We start from the raw sequence: 21,396 nt of genomic DNA on the forward strand, positions 1-21,396 counted from the left end.
GGTGCTCTCCAGCAATACTCAACCCCTAATCTTGCCAACCGTAGTGTTAACGGCTTCATCCCAGAAGCCTACGTGATGTGTTCTGGGAGCGCCATTGGACGGCCTGCACGTTTCCTGGTGCCCGATGTTCTGGAAGGGCGAGAATTATAGCAACGCCACAAGTCGACAACAAACTAAGCAAGCAGACGCAGTACAAGGCCGCCCGTCATAGGCAGCCCATTTTTTTTTAAAAGTTCGCCAGAAAGTTCGATAAAGAAAGCTGCACGACATGCATTTCATCTTCCCCCCCCCCCCTTCAATCATGCGTAATGAACATACATAAGCAATTATTGGCCTGATGACGAATCGGCATTCAAGAACCACTACATCGGACAATAAACGTGCAATCATCCCTAGGGTCATTCGGACTTCACCACTTCGCTGTATCACCAGTTTGTGACATACCTTCCTGCCGGAGAGTAGTAAAACTTTGTGATTATTGATAACAAGGATCAAAATTCGTTGGCCTGTTTGTAAGCCCATCGTGCTAACTTGTTTCAATCAGTTTGCAGCTACAGTTGTTCAATTTCTGTTTGTGGCTGTACGCCCCAGACCAGTCCTCATCTGCGAGTTCAGTTTACAACATACATTATTTACAGTCACTGCCAGCTGCAGAAGAGCGGGCAATTGGCCAATAATATCCATGAGGGAAGTTTTATATATTTTTTCTAGATATTGGTTGACCTTCAGTCCTGGTTCACTCTCTTTGTAGCAAGTGATTTACTAAACATATTAGTAAATAAGGTCGCCACCTCATATCTAGCTTCTTTTGTTTTCGAATAAATCTCATCAACGAAGTCTCACTCACTTTCATAAGGTTTGATGTCGACTATATCTTGAATGCACCTGTTACTATGTTGCAAAATAATATCGAGCACTCGTAATCTAAGATATTTGCTATCTTATCACCATCTTCAATCAAGTTAGCATTTTGGTAAGTAGTGGACGAAATTGACTGGATGATGAGTCGTTTTTAACATTTAAAATGTTTAAAGGTTTCGCGGACAATTTTCAGGAATTCACCTTTCATGTGGACAATCATTTTGACCTGTACATTCTGCAGAAAGATTTACATATTCTATTATCTTAGTGACTGTATTCTTCTTTGAGTTTCTGTGTTGTTCTGTTTGACAAACAGGCAAGTTTCATTTCAGGGTTCAGCCATTTCAGTCTGGTTTTCGACAGTGACTTATGCATCGGCAAACATTTTCCCTCGGCTGCTCTGAATGCTTGACAGAAACTTTTCCAAGACATGTCCATTTTCGATCGTTTACACATACGATGTGACCCTAGCCTAAGTTATCTTGTCAACTGTTCACGCGATAAAACTAAAAGCAATCTACGTTTTTATGATAATTCATGAGAAGAAAAAATGTAAGGCGGTAGTATTTCTAGACTGTGTCTTTCTCCAGATATGTATCTCATCGCTGGCTGGGGTATGACGGCGGAGGTCAGTGAGATGTCCCACCTGGTGCTGCAGGCGTATGTGCCCATCATCTCCCGGGAGGAGTGCTGGAAGGCTTACCCAGACCTCTTCACAGACACCATGATCTGTGCTGGAAACATCACCCACGGTGGGCTTGACCCTTGTCAGGTACGTAGCTTAGCCTTCCCAAAAGCATCGAAAGGTGAGGTTGGTTCGAATGAGTTGTCGTGTACTTAGCTTTAACCCTGTGTGATGACAGACAAACATGGTTGAAGCGTTACACATTTAAGACTTTTGGTCGTATGCCCGCCCACGGGGTGTGATTCGGTGCAATATCCTTACATAGAGAGCGATATATCGTGGTGATTGTTTCATAAGTAATTATTTCCTTGTGTTGCATCATCTCTGATAAACAAGAGGCGTCGGGATACATGTAGGATGATGAACCTCAAAAGATGTCACTTACATGTAACGATTTCTGGCTCAAGGGGCCAAAAGATCGTACAATCTGATGACAGACCCCCTGGTGGATTTCCATCGATTGAGAGCCGAGTAATGTAAGTCGGTTCTGTAGTTTGAGTAATAGAATGTCTTTACCTCAGCAACCCAGAGTCGTGTCACATAGTAATCAATGGTTAATGTTTTTTTTTCTCGGATTATCGTATATTGTGACGTACGTAAGGACTATTTGCCATTTTCAAGTTCAGTGTTATTATGAAAGTGGTGTCTAACGCAACCTTGGTCAGTTCATATTTCACTCACATTTATCGTTAACAGTGTGCAGCCACACCCTAGAGAAACAGAGAGCAAAATAACACGTTTATGAAACAAAGTTGTTTACAACAGTTGTTCTGCATCCTTACTTATTTAACGAAATAGTAAATTTTCGTGTCAGCCATAAATTATGCTGATTCAGAACAAGACTGTCAAAAAAATTATCATGCATCAGGGGAATGCTTAGACTTACAACCATCACATTCTCTGGTTTGTTTGTCTTGAAAGAACTGTCAATAGTTATATAAATGAATTCTGATCTCAAGTATTTTGTGTTTTTGCAAACGGAAGCTAGCGTATGAAATTGTATTTATTCTTGTGCACAGCCTTATATACTATGGAAATATTATTGTAGGTTATCAACTTTTACAACATTGTGGAGCGGTTTTTTTTCCACGTCATTAGTGATATGTCTAAACTTAATATTAGACTAATTATCTGAAATTTATTCCGTAAAGATCTCTCTCTCTCTCTCTCTCTCTCTCTCTCTCTCTCTCTCTCTCTCTCTCTCTCTCTCTCTCTCTCTCTCTCTCTCTCTCGTCCTTTAAACGCCCCGTGATTTTGCCTCATCAAAATCACGGCAATGAGCAGTTCACCTTAAAATCACAAGATAGTGCCGGTGCAAAACGCTGTGTTAATTATTCTCGCATACGAATTTGCCGCTTTTTTTATTATTATTATTTGCAGACTGTAACTTGCACGGACCTTAGGCCGTAGCTGGTCCGCCTGTCAAACGCTTTTAAACATGCAGCTGGGCCTCTCCCTACTAGCGTAGTAAAGTTGCTGCCGGTATGACAATTTACTGTTGATACAGCCCGTACCATTCAAATTAACACTTAAGCAATCTCTTTTGGAATTTTGATATAAAAGTGTGTATCCACTGCGCGTTAGTACTATTGTGATCATCACAGAAACACCGCTTTTCATATGTTTATACAATTATTTCATGTGAAATTATTCAATGTTCTCTTGACAAGTGGCATTTGCGAATTTACCGAAAAGAAGATGCACATAGCTGACTTTAGGTTTGGGCTGCAATGATGCACTGAGTTTTGTCGCATGCGTAAGCCCAAGGCAGAATGATTTCACACCATGAAACGTAACTTCACGAGAATAAGATGAGAAAGAAATGCATGGCGAGAATTCCGGTGCAGAGAAAGTTTACATTCTGTAGAGGAGTAATGAGGAAGTAAATACGCCTATCTATTCCTTGTTGAAAACTGCATGACTCTTAGTCGCTTGAAGGCCAGAGAGAACTTTTTTGAAATTTTGAGCCACAAAGCATTTGAAAAGGAATTAGCTCTATATCACTCTAAATAATTAAGGGCACTGTGAACTACAACGGGAGAGAGACACTCTTCAAATGTGCGAGGTTAGCCTAGCTTAGCATTTGTACATATAAAACCCCACAAACTGTCATGGTTGGTGGAAGAAAAACTAAGGATATTTCAAAAATATGCAGTGCAGAAACAGGTTGTGGAATTGGGGAAGATTATAGTAACCGCTGCTTACAGGGTCTTTAGTGCGGATATGGAAATGGGAATTTTGTGGGTTTTGTGAATAATGTCTACACAGAAGATGAAGAATATGACATCCGGAAGTTCTCTATGACGGTTATAGTAAGAAAGAACAAGCTGAGAATATGCCGTATTTGAGGATGAGATGAAGACATTACAGCTTGTAGCTTGGTATCATGCAAGGTGCCAGATAATATTAGCTGCAGTAGATAAGCTGTCCAAGTTTCGAAGGGGCATGACTAAAATACGGTGGAGGATGCATGTAATATGGTTACTTGGGTATATATGATGTGGAGAAAGGAAGACGGATCAGGATGGCAGTCTACTCATTCCATTAGAACCATCGTAGGCAATGTGGGAGAGTATCTAGATGATTCTTGGTCTCAGGTAAGAAAGTCTCAAAGCGGATGTGGTTGAAATGGAACACGAGTCTCAGCATTCAGAGTCAGCTGATGTGCAGAATGAAGTCATAGAGAGGCAATGTGCCCTGAGACAGGTCAATCAAGGTGGTGTGAGAAGCATTAGCTGGAGGTATTTAAGATAATACTATTCGTTACGGATAATTATGTGGCGATGAAAATGCAGATTTTACAGAAGATAAAAGCTAAGGAGGCCATAACACGACTATAACTAACGGGAAGCCCACTCAACTGAGGGAGATTGTGAAGAGGGAAGACAAAACAGTCAAGTCGGTGATGATACTTGGTGGGAAAGAACGAATAAACAAAAAGGAACGAGAAGCCCAAGACGAGAGGTGCGTCAGATGGGCGAGGTATATGGTCTGGCAGACATACCTCCTGGAGTCCTAGGGAAGGAAGGAGGAGAGGTGCCTTGAGCCCTCAACATCTCCAAAGCATTTTAAAGGATGTGGCAAAAATCTTTGCTGTCTTAATTCCTTTCCTTTGGTTTTTCTACTTCACTCTGTTTTGTGAGGCATATCTTCCATAGGGATAGGTCCTATTCTCTCTCTCTCTCTCTCTCTCTCTCTCTCTCTCTCTCTCTCTCTCTCTCTCTCTCTCTCTCTCTCTCTCTCTCTCTCTCTCTCTCTCTCACACACACACACACAGTAAAATCTCTCGCACTTAGCTTCTTACCTTGTACAGGAGAGTGCATTGGCTCAGCAGGAACCATAGTAAGGGATTAGCATTGTGATCCACCATTCTAATAGGCTCGAGTTCGAGGGCCGAGCAGGGCAGCAGGTTCTCAGCTGACCCAGTTGCTCATCCTTCCCTCTGGGAGTACTGGTCGATGAGTGGGAACCTGGTATGGTAAGCTGGGTGGATATATGTATGGATGTGTACACGTAGGGTTGAGGGTCAAGTCAATTGGGAGGTGAGTTTGAATGGAGAAAAAACTGGAGGAAGTGAAGTGTTTTAGATATCTGGGAGTGGATCTGGCAGCGGATGGAACCATGGAAGCGGAAGTGGATCATAGGGTGGGGTAGGGGGCGAAAATTCTGGGGGCCTTGAAGAATGTGTGGAAGTCGAGAACATTATCTCGGAAAGCAAAAATGGGTATGTTTGAGGGAATAGTGGCTCCAGCAATGTTGTATGGTTGCGAGGCGTGGGCTATGGATAGAGTTGTGCGCAGGAGGATGGATGTGCTAGAAATGAGATATTTGAGGACAAATGTGTGGTGTGAGGTGGTTTGATCGAGTGAGTAACGTAAGGGTAAGAGAGATGTGTGGAAATAAAAAGAGCGTGGTTGAGAGAGCAGAAGAGGGTGTTTTGAAGTGGTTTGGGCACATGGAGAGAATGAGTGAGGAAAGATTGACCAAGAGGATGTATGTGTCGGAGGTGGAGGGAACGAGGAGAAGAGGAGACCAAATTGGAGGTGGAAAGATGGAGTGAAAAAGATTTTGTGTGATCGGGGCCTGAACATGCAGGAGGGTGAAAGGAGGGCAAGGAATGGAGTGAATTGGAGCGATGTGGTATACCGGGGTTGACGTGCTGTCAGTGGATTAAATCAAGGCATGTGAAGCGACTGGGGTAAACCATGGAAAGCTGTGTAGGTATGTATATATATATATATATATATATATATATATATATATATATATATATATATATATATATATATATATATATATATATACATATATATATAAATATATATATATATATATATATATATATATATATATATATATATATATATATATATATATATATATATATATATATATATATTCCCTGGGGATAGGGGAGAAAGAATACTTCCCACGTATTCCCTGCGTGTCGTAGAAGGCGACTAAAAGGGAAGGGAGCGGGGGGCTGGAAATCCTCCCTCTCGTTTTTTTTTTTTTTTTTAATTTTCCAAAAGAAGAACAGAGAAGAGGTCCAGGTGAGGATATTCCCTCAAAGGCCCAGTCCTCTGTTCTTAACGCTACCTCGCTATCGCGGGAAATAGCGAATAGTATGAAAAAAAAAAAAAAAAAAAATATATATATATATATATATATATATATATATATATATTATATATATATATATTATTTTTTTCTTTATTATACTTTGTCGCTGTCTCCCGCGTTTGCGAGGTAGCGCAAGGAAACAGACGAAAGAAATGGCCCAAACCCCCCCCCCATACACATGTATATACATACGTCCACACACGCAAATATACATACCTACACAGCTTTCCATGGTTTACCCCAGACGCTTCACATGCCTTGATTCAATCCACTGACAGCACGTCAACCCCGGTATACCACATCGCTCCAATTCACTCTATTCCTTGCCCTCCTTTCACCCTCCTGCATGTTCAGGCCCCGATCACACAAAATCTTTTTCACTCCATCTTTCCACCTCCAATTTGGTCTCCCTCTTCTCCTCGTTCCCTCCACCTCCGACACATATATCCTCTTGGTCAATCTTTCCTCACTCATTCTCTCCATGTGCCCAAACCACTTCAAAACACCCTCTTCTGCTCTCTCAACCACGCTCTTTTTATTTCCACACATCTCTCTTACCCTTACGTTACTCACTCGATCAAACCACCTCACACCACACATTGTCCTCAAACATCTCATTTCCAGCACATCCATCCTCCTGCGCACAACTCTATCCATAGCCCACGCCTCGCAACCATACAACATTGTTGGAACCACTATTCCTTCAAACATACCCATTTTTGCTTTCCGAGATAATGTTCTCGACTTCCACACATTCTTCAAGGCCCCCAGAATTTTCGCCCCCCTCCCCCACCCTATGATCCACTTCCGCTTCCATGGTTCCATATTTATTTATTTATTTATTTTGCTTTGTCACTGTCTCCCGCATTAGCGAGGTAGTGCAAGGAAACAGACGAAAGAATGGCCCAACCCGCCCACATACACATGTATATACATACACGTCCACACAAACAAATATACATACCTATACATCTCAATGTATACATATATATCCACACACAGACATGTACATATATATACATGTACATAATTCACACTGTCTGCCTTTATTCATTCCATCGCCATCCCGCCACACATGAAATAACAACCCCTTCCCCTCATGTGCACGAGGTAGCGTTAGGAAAAGACAACAAAGGCCACATTCGTTCACACTCAGTCTCTAGCTGTCATGTATAATGCACTGAAACCACAGCTCCCTTTCCACATCCAGGCCCCACACAACTTTCAATGGTTTTACCCCAGACGCTTCACATGCCCTGGTTCAATCCAATGACAGCACGTCGACCCCGGGATACCCATAGTTCCAATTCACTCTATTCCTTGCACACCTTTCACCCTCCTGCATGTTCAGGCCCCGATCACTCAAAATCTTTTTCACTCCATCTTTCCACCTCCAATTTGGTTATCCCTGGGATAGGGGGGAGAAAGAATACTTCCCACGTATTCCCTGCGTGTCGTAGAAGGCGACTAAAAGGGGAAGGAGCGGGGGGCCGGAAATCCTCCCCTCTCGTTTTTTTTTTTTTTTTTTTAGTATTCCAAAAGAAGGAACAGAGAAGGGGCCAGGTGAGGATATTCCCTCAAAGGCCCAGTCCTCTGTTCTTAACGCTACCTCGCTAACGCAGGAAATGGCGAATAGTTTGAAAAAAAAAAAAAAAATATATATATATATATATATATATATATATATATATATATATATATATATATATATATATATATATATATATATATATTTTGTTAGGGAGGTAAATGCAAGAGTTTTGGAAAGAGGGCAAGTATGAAGTCTGTTGGGGATGAGAGAGCTTGGGAAGTGAGTCAGTTGTTGTTCGCTGATGATACAGCGCTGGTGGCTCATTCATGTGAGAAACTGCAGAAGCTGGTGACTGAGTTTGGTAAAGTGTGTGGAAGAAGAAAGTTAAGAGTAAATGTGAATAAGAGCAAGGTTATTAGTACAGTAGGGTTGAGGGTCAAGTCAATTGGGAGGTGAGTTTGAAATGGAGAAAAAACTGGAGGAAGTGAAGTGTTTTAGATATCTGGGAGTGGATCTGGCAGCGGATGGAACCATGGAAGCGGAAGTGGATCATAGGGTGGGGTAGGGGGCGAAAATTCTGGGGGCCTTGAAGAATGTGTGGAAGTCGAGAACATTATCTCGGAAAGCAAAAATGGGTATGTTTGAGGGAATAGTGGCTCCAGCAATGTTGTATGGTTGCGAGGCGTGGGCTATGGATAGAGTTGTGCGCAGGAGGATGGATGTGCTAGAAATGAGATATTTGAGGACAAATGTGTGGTGTGAGGTGGTTTGATCGAGTGAGTAACGTAAGGGTAAGAGAGATGTGTGGAAATAAAAAGAGCGTGGTTGAGAGAGCAGAAGAGGGTGTTTTGAAGTGGTTTGGGCACATGGAGAGAATGAGTGAGGAAAGATTGACCAAGAGGATGTATGTGTCGGAGGTGGAGGGAACGAGGAGAAGAGGGAGACCAAATTGGAGGTGGAAAGATGGAGTGAAAAAGATTTTGTGTGATCGGGGCCTGAACATGCAGGAGGGTGAAAGGAGGGCAAGGAATGGAGTGAATTGGAGCGATGTGGTATACCGGGGTTGACGTGCTGTCAGTGGATTAAATCAAGGCATGTGAAGCGACTGGGGTAAACCATGGAAAGCTGTGTAGGTATGTATATATATATATATATATATATATATATATATATATATATATATATATATATATATATATATATATATATATATATATACATATATATATAAATATATATATATATATATATATATATATATATATATATATATATATATATATATATATATATATATATATATATATATATATATTCCCTGGGGATAGGGGAGAAAGAATACTTCCCACGTATTCCCTGCGTGTCGTAGAAGGCGACTAAAAGGGAAGGGAGCGGGGGGCTGGAAATCCTCCCCTCTCGTTTTTTTTTTTTTTTTAATTTTCCAAAAGAAGGAACAGAGAAGAGGTCCAGGTGAGGATATTCCCTCAAAGGCCCAGTCCTCTGTTCTTAACGCTACCTCGCTATCGCGGGAAATAGCGAATAGTATGAAAAAAAAAAAAAAAAAAATATATATATATATATATATATATATATATATATATATATATATATATATTATTTTTTTCTTTATTATACTTTGTCGCTGTCTCCCGCGTTTGCGAGGTAGCGCAAGGAAACAGACGAAAGAAATGGCCCAAACCCCCCCCCCATACACATGTATATACATACGTCCACACACGCAAATATACATACCTACACAGCTTTCCATGGTTTACCCCAGACGCTTCACATGCCTTGATTCAATCCACTGACAGCACGTCAACCCCGGTATACCACATCGCTCCAATTCACTCTATTCCTTGCCCTCCTTTCACCCTCCTGCATGTTCAGGCCCCGATCACACAAAATCTTTTTCACTCCATCTTTCCACCTCCAATTTGGTCTCCCTCTTCTCCTCGTTCCCTCCACCTCCGACACATATATCCTCTTGGTCAATCTTTCCTCACTCATTCTCTCCATGTGCCCAAACCACTTCAAAACACCCTCTTCTGCTCTCTCAACCACGCTCTTTTTATTTCCACACATCTCTCTTACCCTTACGTTACTCACTCGATCAAACCACCTCACACCACACATTGTCCTCAAACATCTCATTTCCAGCACATCCATCCTCCTGCGCACAACTCTATCCATAGCCCACGCCTCGCAACCATACAACATTGTTGGAACCACTATTCCTTCAAACATACCCATTTTTGCTTTCCGAGATAATGTTCTCGACTTCCACACATTCTTCAAGGCCCCCAGAATTTTCGCCCCCCTCCCCCACCCTATGATCCACTTCCGCTTCCATGGTTCCATATTTATTTATTTATTTATTTTGCTTTGTCACTGTCTCCCGCATTAGCGAGGTAGTGCAAGGAAACAGACGAAAGAATGGCCCAACCCGCCCACATACACATGTATATACATACACGTCCACACAAACAAATATACATACCTATACATCTCAATGTATACATATATATCCACACACAGACATGTACATATATATACATGTACATAATTCACACTGTCTGCCTTTATTCATTCCCATCGCCATCCCGCCACACATGAAATAACAACCCCCTTCCCCTCATGTGCACGAGGTAGCGTTAGGAAAAGACAACAAAGGCCACATTCGTTCACACTCAGTCTCTAGCTGTCATGTATAATGCACTGAAACCACAGCTCCCTTTCCACATCCAGGCCCCACACAACTTTCAATGGTTTACCCCAGACGCTTCACATGCCCTGGTTCAATCCAATGACAGCACGTCGACCCCGGTATACCCCATAGTTCCAATTCACTCTATTCCTTGCACACCTTTCACCCTCCTGCATGTTCAGGCCCCGATCACTCAAAATCTTTTTCACTCCATCTTTCCACCTCCAATTTGGTTATCCCTGGGGATAGGGGGGAGAAAGAATACTTCCCACGTATTCCCTGCGTGTCGTAGAAGGCGACTAAAAGGGGAAGGAGCGGGGGGCCGGAAATCCTCCCCTCTCGTTTTTTTTTTTTTTTTTTTAGTATTCCAAAAGAAGGAACAGAGAAGGGGCCAGGTGAGGATATTCCCTCAAAGGCCCAGTCCTCTGTTCTTAACGCTACCTCGCTAACGCAGGAAATGGCGAATAGTTTGAAAAAAAAAAAAAAAATATATATATATATATATATATATATATATATATATATATATATATATATATATATATATATATATATATATATATTCTGTTAGGGAGGTAAATGCAAGAGTTTTGGAAAGAGGGGCAAGTATGAAGTCTGTTGGGGATGAGAGAGCTTGGGAAGTGAGTCAGTTGTTGTTCGCTGATGATACAGCGCTGGTGGCTGATTCATGTGAGAAACTGCAGAAGCTGGTGACTGAGTTTGGTAAAGTGTGTGGAAGAAGAAAGTTAAGAGTAAATGTGAATAAGAGCAAGGTTATTAGGTACAGTAGGGTTGAGGGTCAAGTCAATTGGGAGGTGAGTTTGAATGGAGAAAAACTGGAGGAAGTGAAGTGTTTTAGATATCTGGGAGTGGATCTGGCAGCGGATGGAACCATGGAAGCGGAAGTGAATCATAGGGTGGGGGAGGGGGCGAAAATTCTGGGGGCCTTGAAGAATGTGTGGAAGTCGAGAACATTGTCTCGGAAAGCAAAAATGGGTATGTTTGAAGGAATAGTGGTTCCAACAATGTTGTATGGTTGCGAGGCGTGGGCTATGGATAGAGTTGTGCGCAGGAGGATGGATGTGCTGGAAATGAGATGTTTGAGGACAATGTGTGGTGTGAGGTGGTTTGATCGAGTGAGTAACGTAAGGGTAAGAGAGATGTGTGGAAATAAAAAGAGCGTGGTTGAGAGAGCAGAAAAGGGTGTTTTGAAGTGGTTTGGGCACATGGAGAGAATGAGTGAGGAAAGATTGACCAAGAGGATATATGTGTCGGAGGTGGAGGAAACGAGGAGAAGAGGGAGACCAAATTGGAGGTGGAAAGATGGAGTGAAAAAGATTTTGTGTGATCGGGGCCTGAACATGCAGGAGGGTGAAAGGAGGGCAAGGAATAGAGTGAATTGGAGCGATGTGGTATACCGGGGTTGAAGTGCTGTCAGTAGATTGAATCAAGGCATGTGAAGCGTCTGGGGTGAACCATGGAAAGCTGTGTAGGTATGTATATTTGCGTGTGTGGACGTATGTATATACATGTGTATGGGGGGGGTTGGGCCATTCTTTCGTCTGTTTCCTTGCGCTACCTCGCAAATGCGGGAGACAGCGACAAAGTATAATAAATAAATATAATATATATATATATATATATATATATATATATATATATATATATATATATATATATATATATATATAGGGTAGAAAGAATACTTCCCACGTATTCCCTGCGTTGTCGTAAAAGGGGAGGGAGCGGGTGGCTGGAAATCCTCCCCTCTCGTTTTTTTTTTTTTTAATTTTCCAAAAGAAGGAACAGAGAAGGGGGCCAGGTGATGATATTCCCTCAAAGGCCCAGTCCTCTGTTCTTAACGGTACCTTGCTAACGCGGGAAATGGCGAATAGTACGATATATATATATATATATATATATATATATATATATATATATATATATATATATATATATATATATATACATATTGCTTTTGCTTTGTCGCTGTCTCCCGCGTTAGCGAGGTAGCGCAAGGAAACAGACGAAAGAATGGCCCAACCCACCCACATACACATGTATATACATACACGTCCACACACGCAAATATACATACGTATACATCTCAACGTATACATATATATATACACACACAGACATACACATATATACACATATACATAATTCATACTGTCTGCCTTTATTCATTCCATCGCCACCCCGCCTAGCTCAACAAAACGACGCTGAGTCTGAATACAAAAGTGTATTCCAAACTGATGCAGATCGTACGCTTCCACAGGGCGACTGGGGTGGAGCGCTGGTGACCCACGATGGATTCATCAAGGGCGTGTCCTCCTGGAGCATAGGATGTGGGCGTCCAGGTTTCCCCGGGGTCTACATCGATGTCACCAAAGTGATGGACTGGATCTGTGAAATCAGCGGCGCCCCCTTCCGCTGACTTTTTGTGAGCCAGAACATTTGAAGAGCAGCCCCGATCCGCACCCTCCTGGTCTCACTCACACAGGACCCAGCAGCATACGCTACCTGAAGCGGTTGCTGAGGGGGTGAGGGACAGGTGTTTGTGTCCAGCAGCTCCCAAGATAAAGATGACGATGAAGACTCCAATACACAGAAGACCTGTAAATACACATAGTGTGGAATTGAGTGCAATTGACACTACACGATATGCTATGGCCATTTTGTGGAACTTGAGCAAAAGTCTCATCAGGACAGCGTTATCTTCCTATCTATGAACTCTGGTGATGTTATATAATGTGGGGAGTCTTGTGCAGTGCTTAACTGGATATAGGAAGAGTGATGCAAATTCTGTGTTCGTAGCGGAATATGCATTTACCTAAGAGAAGATAACAATGAATTATTCCTCTCTGATCCCTATATACATTGATTCTGTGTGATATGTCCATTTTTGCGTTAAAGTTGGATCCATGTACAATACTAATACAGGTTGTGGTGAGAGGATTGGAACGAATTATAGTTGCAGTCAAGGAGATGGTTGGAATAACTGTAGACACAGGAAACACAGCTAAACGTCAACTTCAGTGTGTTATCTTCCCTCCTTTTTCCAAAATTATCTGATTCCATATTCCCTTTACGTGATACCATATTTTCCGTCTATATATTCTCCTCGTACATAATACAAACTCGAATACCGACAGTAGAAAAAAAGAAATGTCAAATTCAGTCCAGAAATCAACTCCAATGAAAATAAGTTTAATATTCACAAATGCCCTGAGCATCGTTACGAAACGACAGCGGCAATGGAACACTAGAATGCTATTGTGCAGCAGTGTGGTGTAAGTGATAGCTTAAGAAAAAAAAAAAAAGCTGCTGAGTAGAATTACATTTTCTACTTTTTTTTTTTTTTTTTACCGGACAACCCAGTCGTGGGCCAATCAGTCCCCCTGTTGTCTGTCTTTCTCATGTAAACTTGTTATTGAGGTCAAACATTTAGGAAACAAAGCACTAAAGATTATTTGTTGAGTATTTAGGTTTCAAGTCTATAGACAGCCAGGATCATTAAGATCGTCAAGTGATAACACCCAAACGAACAATCTTGAACATCTTCAAGTGTTGAAAGTAATTTTACTACAATTCGTGCCCTCCTTGCATATATGGCTCTCGGACACAATAAAGAAAAATTTCTGAAGACTCGTTCTAGACTACTATGTAATTACGGTACTAATACGTCCTCTGTGCTGTCTGAGATGTTCTGTAATTACCTGCTTCTCCTGTAGGGGGAGTGAGTTTAGCACTTTAGGGGCTCCATCTCTTGAACATTACTGTCATACACCTTAAATCTTTGTTTGCTGTCCACCGTAACCATGTTCTCAGTCATCAAATTCCATTATCCACTACTCATAAACTACAGAATTATTCCTCCACGTCTTTCTTGATCTATATATATATATATATATATATATATATATATATATATATATATATATATATATATATATATATATATATGTATTCCTTTTTTACTTAATTTTGATGTTGTCTTGATGTGTTTCTTCCTTAATTTCATGTTCTCTTGATATGTTTCTTGCTAAATTTCATGTTCTTATTATGTTTCCTGCTTAATTTCGTCTTAATGTTTCTTATTTAATTTCTGTCTTAAGTTTTTTGCTAAATTTCATGTTGTCTTAATATGGCTCTTAATTTCATGTTGTCTTAACTTGTATCTTGCTTAATTTCATGCTGTCTTAATATGTTTCTTGCTTAATTCATGTTGTTCTTGATATGTTTCTTGCTTAATTTCAAGGCAAATTTTTCACGTGGTAATGCTCAAATGGTAAACTTAAAAAAATCATGTTCTGTTACAAATGTTCTTCTATAACTTGGAAAATAGGCCATGAAGACGTGATATGGTGGACACATCATACATCTAGTAATAAACTGTTCAGATACCAGTGCGAAGATATAATAACAGACAATAATATCTCACTCACAACCAAACTTTTACTTTACTTAAAGTCTCTGGTTCTTTGAAAAAATGAATTTGGAGTTACTGCAATATGTTCTTTGAGGTTGTCAATTAAAAGAATATATAATATCCAAACGTTCTCTTTGTACCGAAATGAAATTATGGAACATTTCTGAGTTCATGTGTCGGCCTAAGGCAAAAGTAGTTACCCCAGTTTTAACATCTGCATGGTTTAGAATTCTTACTGCTCGTTTTCATCCATTTTTACGGTCACTTTCTTAAGAAGTATAATAATGACGACTATCTACCGATATTTCTCTATTCTAAGGCCAAGAACTTATTTGAGGAAAAGGATATCTATGAAAACTCAAATATTTCCCGTTGGGATATTTAGGCAATTCAATGACATTACTTCAGAGAAACCATATATTTAGTGAAGGTGGCGAATGTGAACTTTGAATTGTTTCTTAGACCTGACTCTTTTTTTTTTTTTCAAGATTCTTCAGCTGATGATTATATATTGACTGTGATGTACTTAATGACACACACCAACTACTGAGCACTACTTCAGTGGATGCTTAACATGTGTAGGCGATTTCTGGTTTATGGATCAAACAACAATCGAGAGCCTTAAATCCACCACCATGTAAGTATACAGGATATTCCTAAGGATTCCATATGAAGGAAAGCCTTACTGAATTCCTTATGAAGGAAAGCCTTACTGAATTCCATATGAAGGAAAGCCTTACTGAATTCCATATGAAGGAAAGCCTTACTGAATTCCGTATGAAGGAAAGCCTTACTGAATTCCATATGAAGGAAAGCCTTACTGAATTCCATATGAAGGAAAGCCTTACTGAATTCCATATGAAGGAAAGCCTTACTGAATTCCATATGAAGGAAAGCTTTACTGAATTCCATTGGAAGGAAAGCCTTACTGAATTCCATATGAGGAAAGCCTTACTGAATTCCATATGAAGGAAAGCCTTACTGAATTCCATATGAAGGAAAGCCTTACTGAATTCCATATGAAGGAAAGCCTTACTGAATTCCATATGAAGGAAAGCCTTACTGAATTCCATATGAAGGAAAGCCTTACTGAATTTCATTTAAAGGAAAGCCTTACTGAATTCCATATGAAGGAAAGCTTTACTGAATTCCATATGAAGGAAAGCCTTACTGAATTCCATATGAAGGAAAGCCTAACTGAATTCCATATGAAGGAAAGCTTTACTGAATTCCATTGGAAGGAAAGCCTTACTGAATTCCATATGAGGAAAGCCTTACTGAATTCCATATGAAGGAAAGCCTTACTGAATTCCATATGAAGGAAAGCTTTACTGAATTCCATTGGAAGGAAAGCCTTACTGAATTCCATATGAGGAAAGCCTTACTGAATTCCATATGAAGGAAAGCCTAACTGAATTCCATATGAGGAAAGCCTTACTGAATTCCATATGAAGGAAAGCCTTACTGAATTCCATTGGAAGGAAAGCCTTACTGAATTCCATATGAGGAAAGCCTTACTGAATTCCATATGAAGGAAAGCCTTACTGAATTCCATTGGAAGGAAAGCCTTACTGAATTCCATATGAGGAAAGCTTTACTGAATTCCATATGAAGGAAAGCCTTACTGAATTCCATATGAAGGAAAGCCTAACTGAATTCCATATGAGGAAAGCCTTACTGAATTCCATATGAAGGAAAGCCTTACTGAATTCCATTGGAAGGAAAGCCTTACTGAATTCCATATGAGGAAAGCTTTACTGAATTCCATATGAAGGAAAGCCTTACTGAATTCCATTGGAAGGAAAGCCTTACTGAATTCCATATGAAGGAAAGCCTTACTGAATTCCATATGAAGGAAAGCTTTACTGAATTCCATTGGAAGGAAAGCCTTACTGAATTCCATATGAGGAAAGCTTTACTGAATTCCATTGGAAGGAAAGCCTTACTGAATTCCATATGAGGAAAGCCTTACTGAATCCATATGAAGGAAAGCCTTACTGAATTCCATATGAGGAAAGCCTTACTGAATTCCATATGAAGGAAAGCCTTACTGAATTCCATTGGAAGGAAAGCCTTACTGAATTCCATATGAGGAAAGCTTTACTGAATTCCATATGAAGGAAAGCCTTACTGAATTCCATATGAGGAAAGCCTTACTGAATTCCATATGAAGGAAAGCCTTACTGAATTCCATATGAAGGAAAGCTTTACTGAATTCCATTGGAAGGAAAGCCTTACTGAATTCCATATGAGGGAAAGCTTTACTGAATTCCATATGAAGGAAAGCCTTACTGAATTCCATATGAAGGAAAGCCTTACTGAATTCCATATGAAGGAAAGCTTTACTGAATTCCATATGAAGGAAAGCCTTACTGAATTCCATATGAAGGAAAGCTTTACTGAATTCCAATGGAAGGAAAGCCTTACTGAATTCCATATGAGGAAAGCCTTACTGAATTCCATATGAAGGAAAGCCTAACTGAATTCCATATGAAGGAAAGCCTTACTGAATTCCATATGAAGGAAAGCCTTACTGAATTCCATATGAAGGAAAGCCTTACTGAATTCCATATGAAGGAAAGCTTTACTGAATTCCATATGAAGGAAAGCTTTACTGAATTCCATATGAAGGAAAGCCTTACTGAATTCCATATGAAGGAAAGCCTTACTGAATTCCATATGAAGGAAAGCTTTACTGAATTCCATTTGAAGGAAAGCCTTACTGAATTCCATATGAAGGAAAGCCTTACTGAATTCCATATGAAGGAAAGCCTTACTGAATTCCATATGAAGGAAAGCCTTACTGAATTCCATATGAGGAAAGCCTTACTGAATTCCATATGAAGGAAAGCCTAACTGACGAACAGTCTTTACATATATCTATCAAGATAACTATCGCGGGAAACCTTGACCCGATAACAGATACTAAGAGAAAAAATAACTATTGTTATAATATAATCAAAATTATTTCCTAAGCTTAAGAAGAATAATGACGTTAATGGTAGATATGATATCCGTTGATAGTGCTAATGGTAACATAATGTGATAACAGTATTCATACATGAACGACTAAAAGGTGGATACTCCTATCATTTGGCAGATACCGTCTACCAATGGTGGAATTTATATAGGATTAATTTGCAGGAGTCGTTGTCAGATATCCTTACGGGATGGCGTGTTTCTATTTAATAGCTATAGATTTAGACCACATTATAAAGAAGTGTACCTTCCTTATCCCAACTCTTCGTTATGTTAAATTATTACTTTTGTTAAACTATAAATGTAAATTGATATCACTTACCAGTATTTTCATGTCTTTAGACTTATCTTTTCCAGATTTTTTTTTAGATTCTTTTTTTTTATATATACTTTTAGTATGATAGATACTATACAGGGCTACACAGAATTTGGTGCCTGAGATATTAGGCCGTTGTTGAAGATAAATTTTGGTTGCTGATCATAAATGTGCCATTAGTGTTTCTCTATCAGCTCTGGTTATCGAGATACAATGTACCTGTAATTGTTATGCATACAATGGATTGGACATAAGGATTGATGACTACAAATCATTGATTGTTGCCTCGATAAAAAAAAAAGGCTTACACAAGTAAAATTTGTTTATTTATCATCAAATTACAGCCATAGAATAAGATAATTGTGAAACAAGCATGAGATATGTAAATAATGATACAATGTTCATTTACTCAGACATCTCACGAAAGCAGTAATCAGCCATCATATGAGTATCCCAGCGTCCCCGGTATCTTTCTTCCACGGTCCTTAAAAAATCTTGGTGGAATCGTCGACCCTGTTCTTCACTTAGGTTACCAAGTTTGTATTGGAAACGATCCAAGTGGCTGTGGAGGTAATGCACTTGATGCTCATTTTACAGCCAAGTTGACGGAAGGAAGAGAGCAGGTTCTCCACTAGTTGAGAGTAGTTATCTGCTTAATGGTTGCCAAAAAAAAAAAAGATCCTTACAACCAGAGTGAACGAAGACCATTCATCTGCCTCAGCATTGTTCATTGAATATTTGAAATGTGGGTCTTTTATGACATGAGTTTCCCTGATTTGTGGCCCGTCGAAAATACCTGCATTCAGCTTCTCAACGCCCAGCGCTGGATATTTTCTGCATGTCTAGTCAAAGCAGTCCCCTTCTTTGTTCAAAGCCCTCACAAATGGCAGTAGAATGATCTTATCTTTGTCAACCAAGGGCTCGGCGATTACATTCTTTTCTCCAACCACCATGTTTTTATCTCAGAGGTCATCGTTTTCTCAGCCAGTGCTCGTCCTTAGTTCTACTATCCCAGAGAAAGATAAAGCAGGGATACTTGGTGTATCCACTCTGCTGACCCAGGAGAAAAGTCACTATATTAAGATCCACAAAGATTAGCCATTGGTGATTGTGGTATGATATCTTCTGTAAGACCAGGGCGATTGTTTCCTGCTGTTTATCCTTCTCAGTTGAGTGACCTATTGGAATTGACCCATATTTGTTGCCATTGTGTAGCAAACACATTCCAAGCTCAGCTTAGAACAATTTATGCTCATGAGAGGTACATTTACAGATAAGTGCACTTTCTCAAAAACTATATCTGCTAGGAGGAAATGAAGGACATATTCTTATTCAGCGGCGTGAATATACCTAGAATCATATTTGAAAACAGTTTGGGAAGTTTAAGGTGGATTATGATACTTTCTTAGTCGAACAGGGTTCTGAACTCATTCTCAACTGACCTAACCTTGCTTCTTTTCCAGTTTTTTTTTCTCGGACATCTCATCAAAAATAATCAAATTCCTTTGCTAAGAATAAGTCATTTAACCCTAAGCCTAAGCGAGGACGATAGAAACTGGAGGAAGTAAAGTGTTTTAGATATCTGGGAGTGGATCTGGCAGCGGATGGAACCATGGAAGCGGAAGTGGATCATAGGATGGGGGAGGGGGCGAAAATTCTGGGAGCCTTGAAGAATGTGTGGAAGTCGAGAACAGTATCTCGGAAAGCAAAAATGGGTATGTTTGAAGGAATAGTGGTTCCAACAATGTTGTATGGTTGCGAGGCGTGGGCTATGGATAGAGTGGTGCGCAGGAGGATGGATGTGCTGGAAATGAGATGTTTGAGGACAATGTGTGGTGTGAGGTGGTTTGATCGAGTGAGTAACGTAAGGGTAAGAAAGATGTGTGGAAATAAAAAGAGCGTGGTTGAGAGAGCAGAAGAGGGTGTTTTGAAATGGTTTGGGCACATGGAGAGAATGAGTGAGGAAAGATTGACCAAGAGGATATATGTGTCGGAGGTGGAGGGAACGAGGAGAAGAGGGAGACCAAATTGGAGGTGGAAAGATGGAGTGAAAAAGATTTTGTGTGATCGGGGCCTGAACATGCAGGAGGGTGAAAGGAGGGCAAGGAATAGAGTGAATTGGAGCGATGTGGTATACCGGGGTTGACGTGCTGTCAGTGGATTGAATCAGGGCATGTGAAGCGTCTGGGGTAAACCATGGAAAGCTGTGTAGGTATGTATATTTGCGTGTGTGGACGTATGTATATACATGTGTATGGGGGTGGGTTGGGCCATTTCTTTCGTCTGTTTCCTTGCGCTACCTCGCAAACGCGGGAGACAGCGACAAAGCAAAAAAAAAAAAATATATATATATATATATATATATATATTCATTCTTAATTATATCTCTTTGTATTGAAAGAGGCTAAGAAGATTTATGCTAAAATTTGAGAGAAGTGAATGCAATCAATGACGTCATTAATCTCCAGCTGTCTCCATCTGACGCATAGGAGAAAGTTGTTTTGGAAATCGTGAGCGGGGAAAATGAATACCTCAGCTACAATCACACTAAATTATTAACTTAATGCCTTTGAATGTGAGTTAGAGACAGGAGCAGATCATATTTCGCTTAATTTGACAGCCATGATTAATGTGTTTATAGATATAGTAACATAGAGAGGATGTTTGTAATCCTAATGGCATTGATGTGGCAACTGACGTGTGTGTACATGTGGCTTGAGATGTAAATACACCAGATGATAATGTCCCTCGGAATTGACAACAAACACATCATGGTTAATAGCTTTCCAAAACCTCAGCTTAATACTAATCCAAGTCTTGGTGAAATGTTGCATTAATTTTATGTGCTACTGGCATCTGTTACATGTGCCTGAAGTTCATGTACAAAGCTCGGGCAAAAGAAATATTGTCTTTAGTAGTTTAGACATCTTTTTTTGCGTGTAGTTTGAACATTTCTTTGTAAATAGTTTGGACATTTCTTTTGTATGATTTTATTTTTTTTTCAGTAAAGCTCCAGTTTAGGAGCACCAACATAGAGAACTCTTGGTCTAGAAAGAAACAGGTGAATTGTCAGTATAGGAACAGCACTGAAATATCATGAATTTGGATGAAAAGCTATAATCAGTTGAGTACTAGAGCTTTTTAAAGTTATTTAGATGAGGGGAACATGAATTGTATTTTTTCATGATTGTATTGTGATGATGGTTAGGTGATGGTAAAAATCAACACAGCGCATGAAAAACCTCACTTTATATTATTT

General features: G+C 40.0%; 2 protein-coding genes across 3 annotated transcripts in view; both read left to right on the forward strand.

Annotated features, from left to right (window-relative positions):
- LOC139765734 (trypsin-1-like) overlaps positions 1-14,962 on the forward strand; it is a 34,705-nt gene extending 19,743 nt beyond the window's left edge. The window contains exons 4-5 of the mRNA XM_071693551.1: positions 1,452-1,633; positions 12,689-14,962. Of these exons, the coding sequence (XP_071549652.1) occupies positions 1,452-1,633; positions 12,689-12,847 (341 nt within the window). The 3' untranslated portion in view covers positions 12,848-14,962. The remainder of the gene's footprint in view (positions 1-1,451; positions 1,634-12,688) is intronic.
- A 5,651-nt stretch (positions 14,963-20,613) lies between these two features.
- LOC139765402 (uncharacterized) overlaps positions 20,614-21,396 on the forward strand; it is a 61,452-nt gene continuing 60,669 nt past the window's right edge. Inside the window, exons 1-2 of one of the 2 annotated variants that reach the window (XM_071692759.1) lie at positions 20,614-20,712; positions 21,143-21,260. The gene's annotated coding sequence lies outside the window, so the exon portion shown is untranslated. The remainder of the gene's footprint in view (positions 20,713-21,142; positions 21,261-21,396) is intronic. The other variant, XM_071692758.1, reaches the window with a different exon arrangement.

Source organism: Panulirus ornatus, chromosome 55 (genome assembly GCF_036320965.1).
Source record: "Panulirus ornatus isolate Po-2019 chromosome 55, ASM3632096v1, whole genome shotgun sequence".
NCBI lineage: Eukaryota > Metazoa > Arthropoda > Malacostraca > Decapoda > Palinuridae > Panulirus > Panulirus ornatus.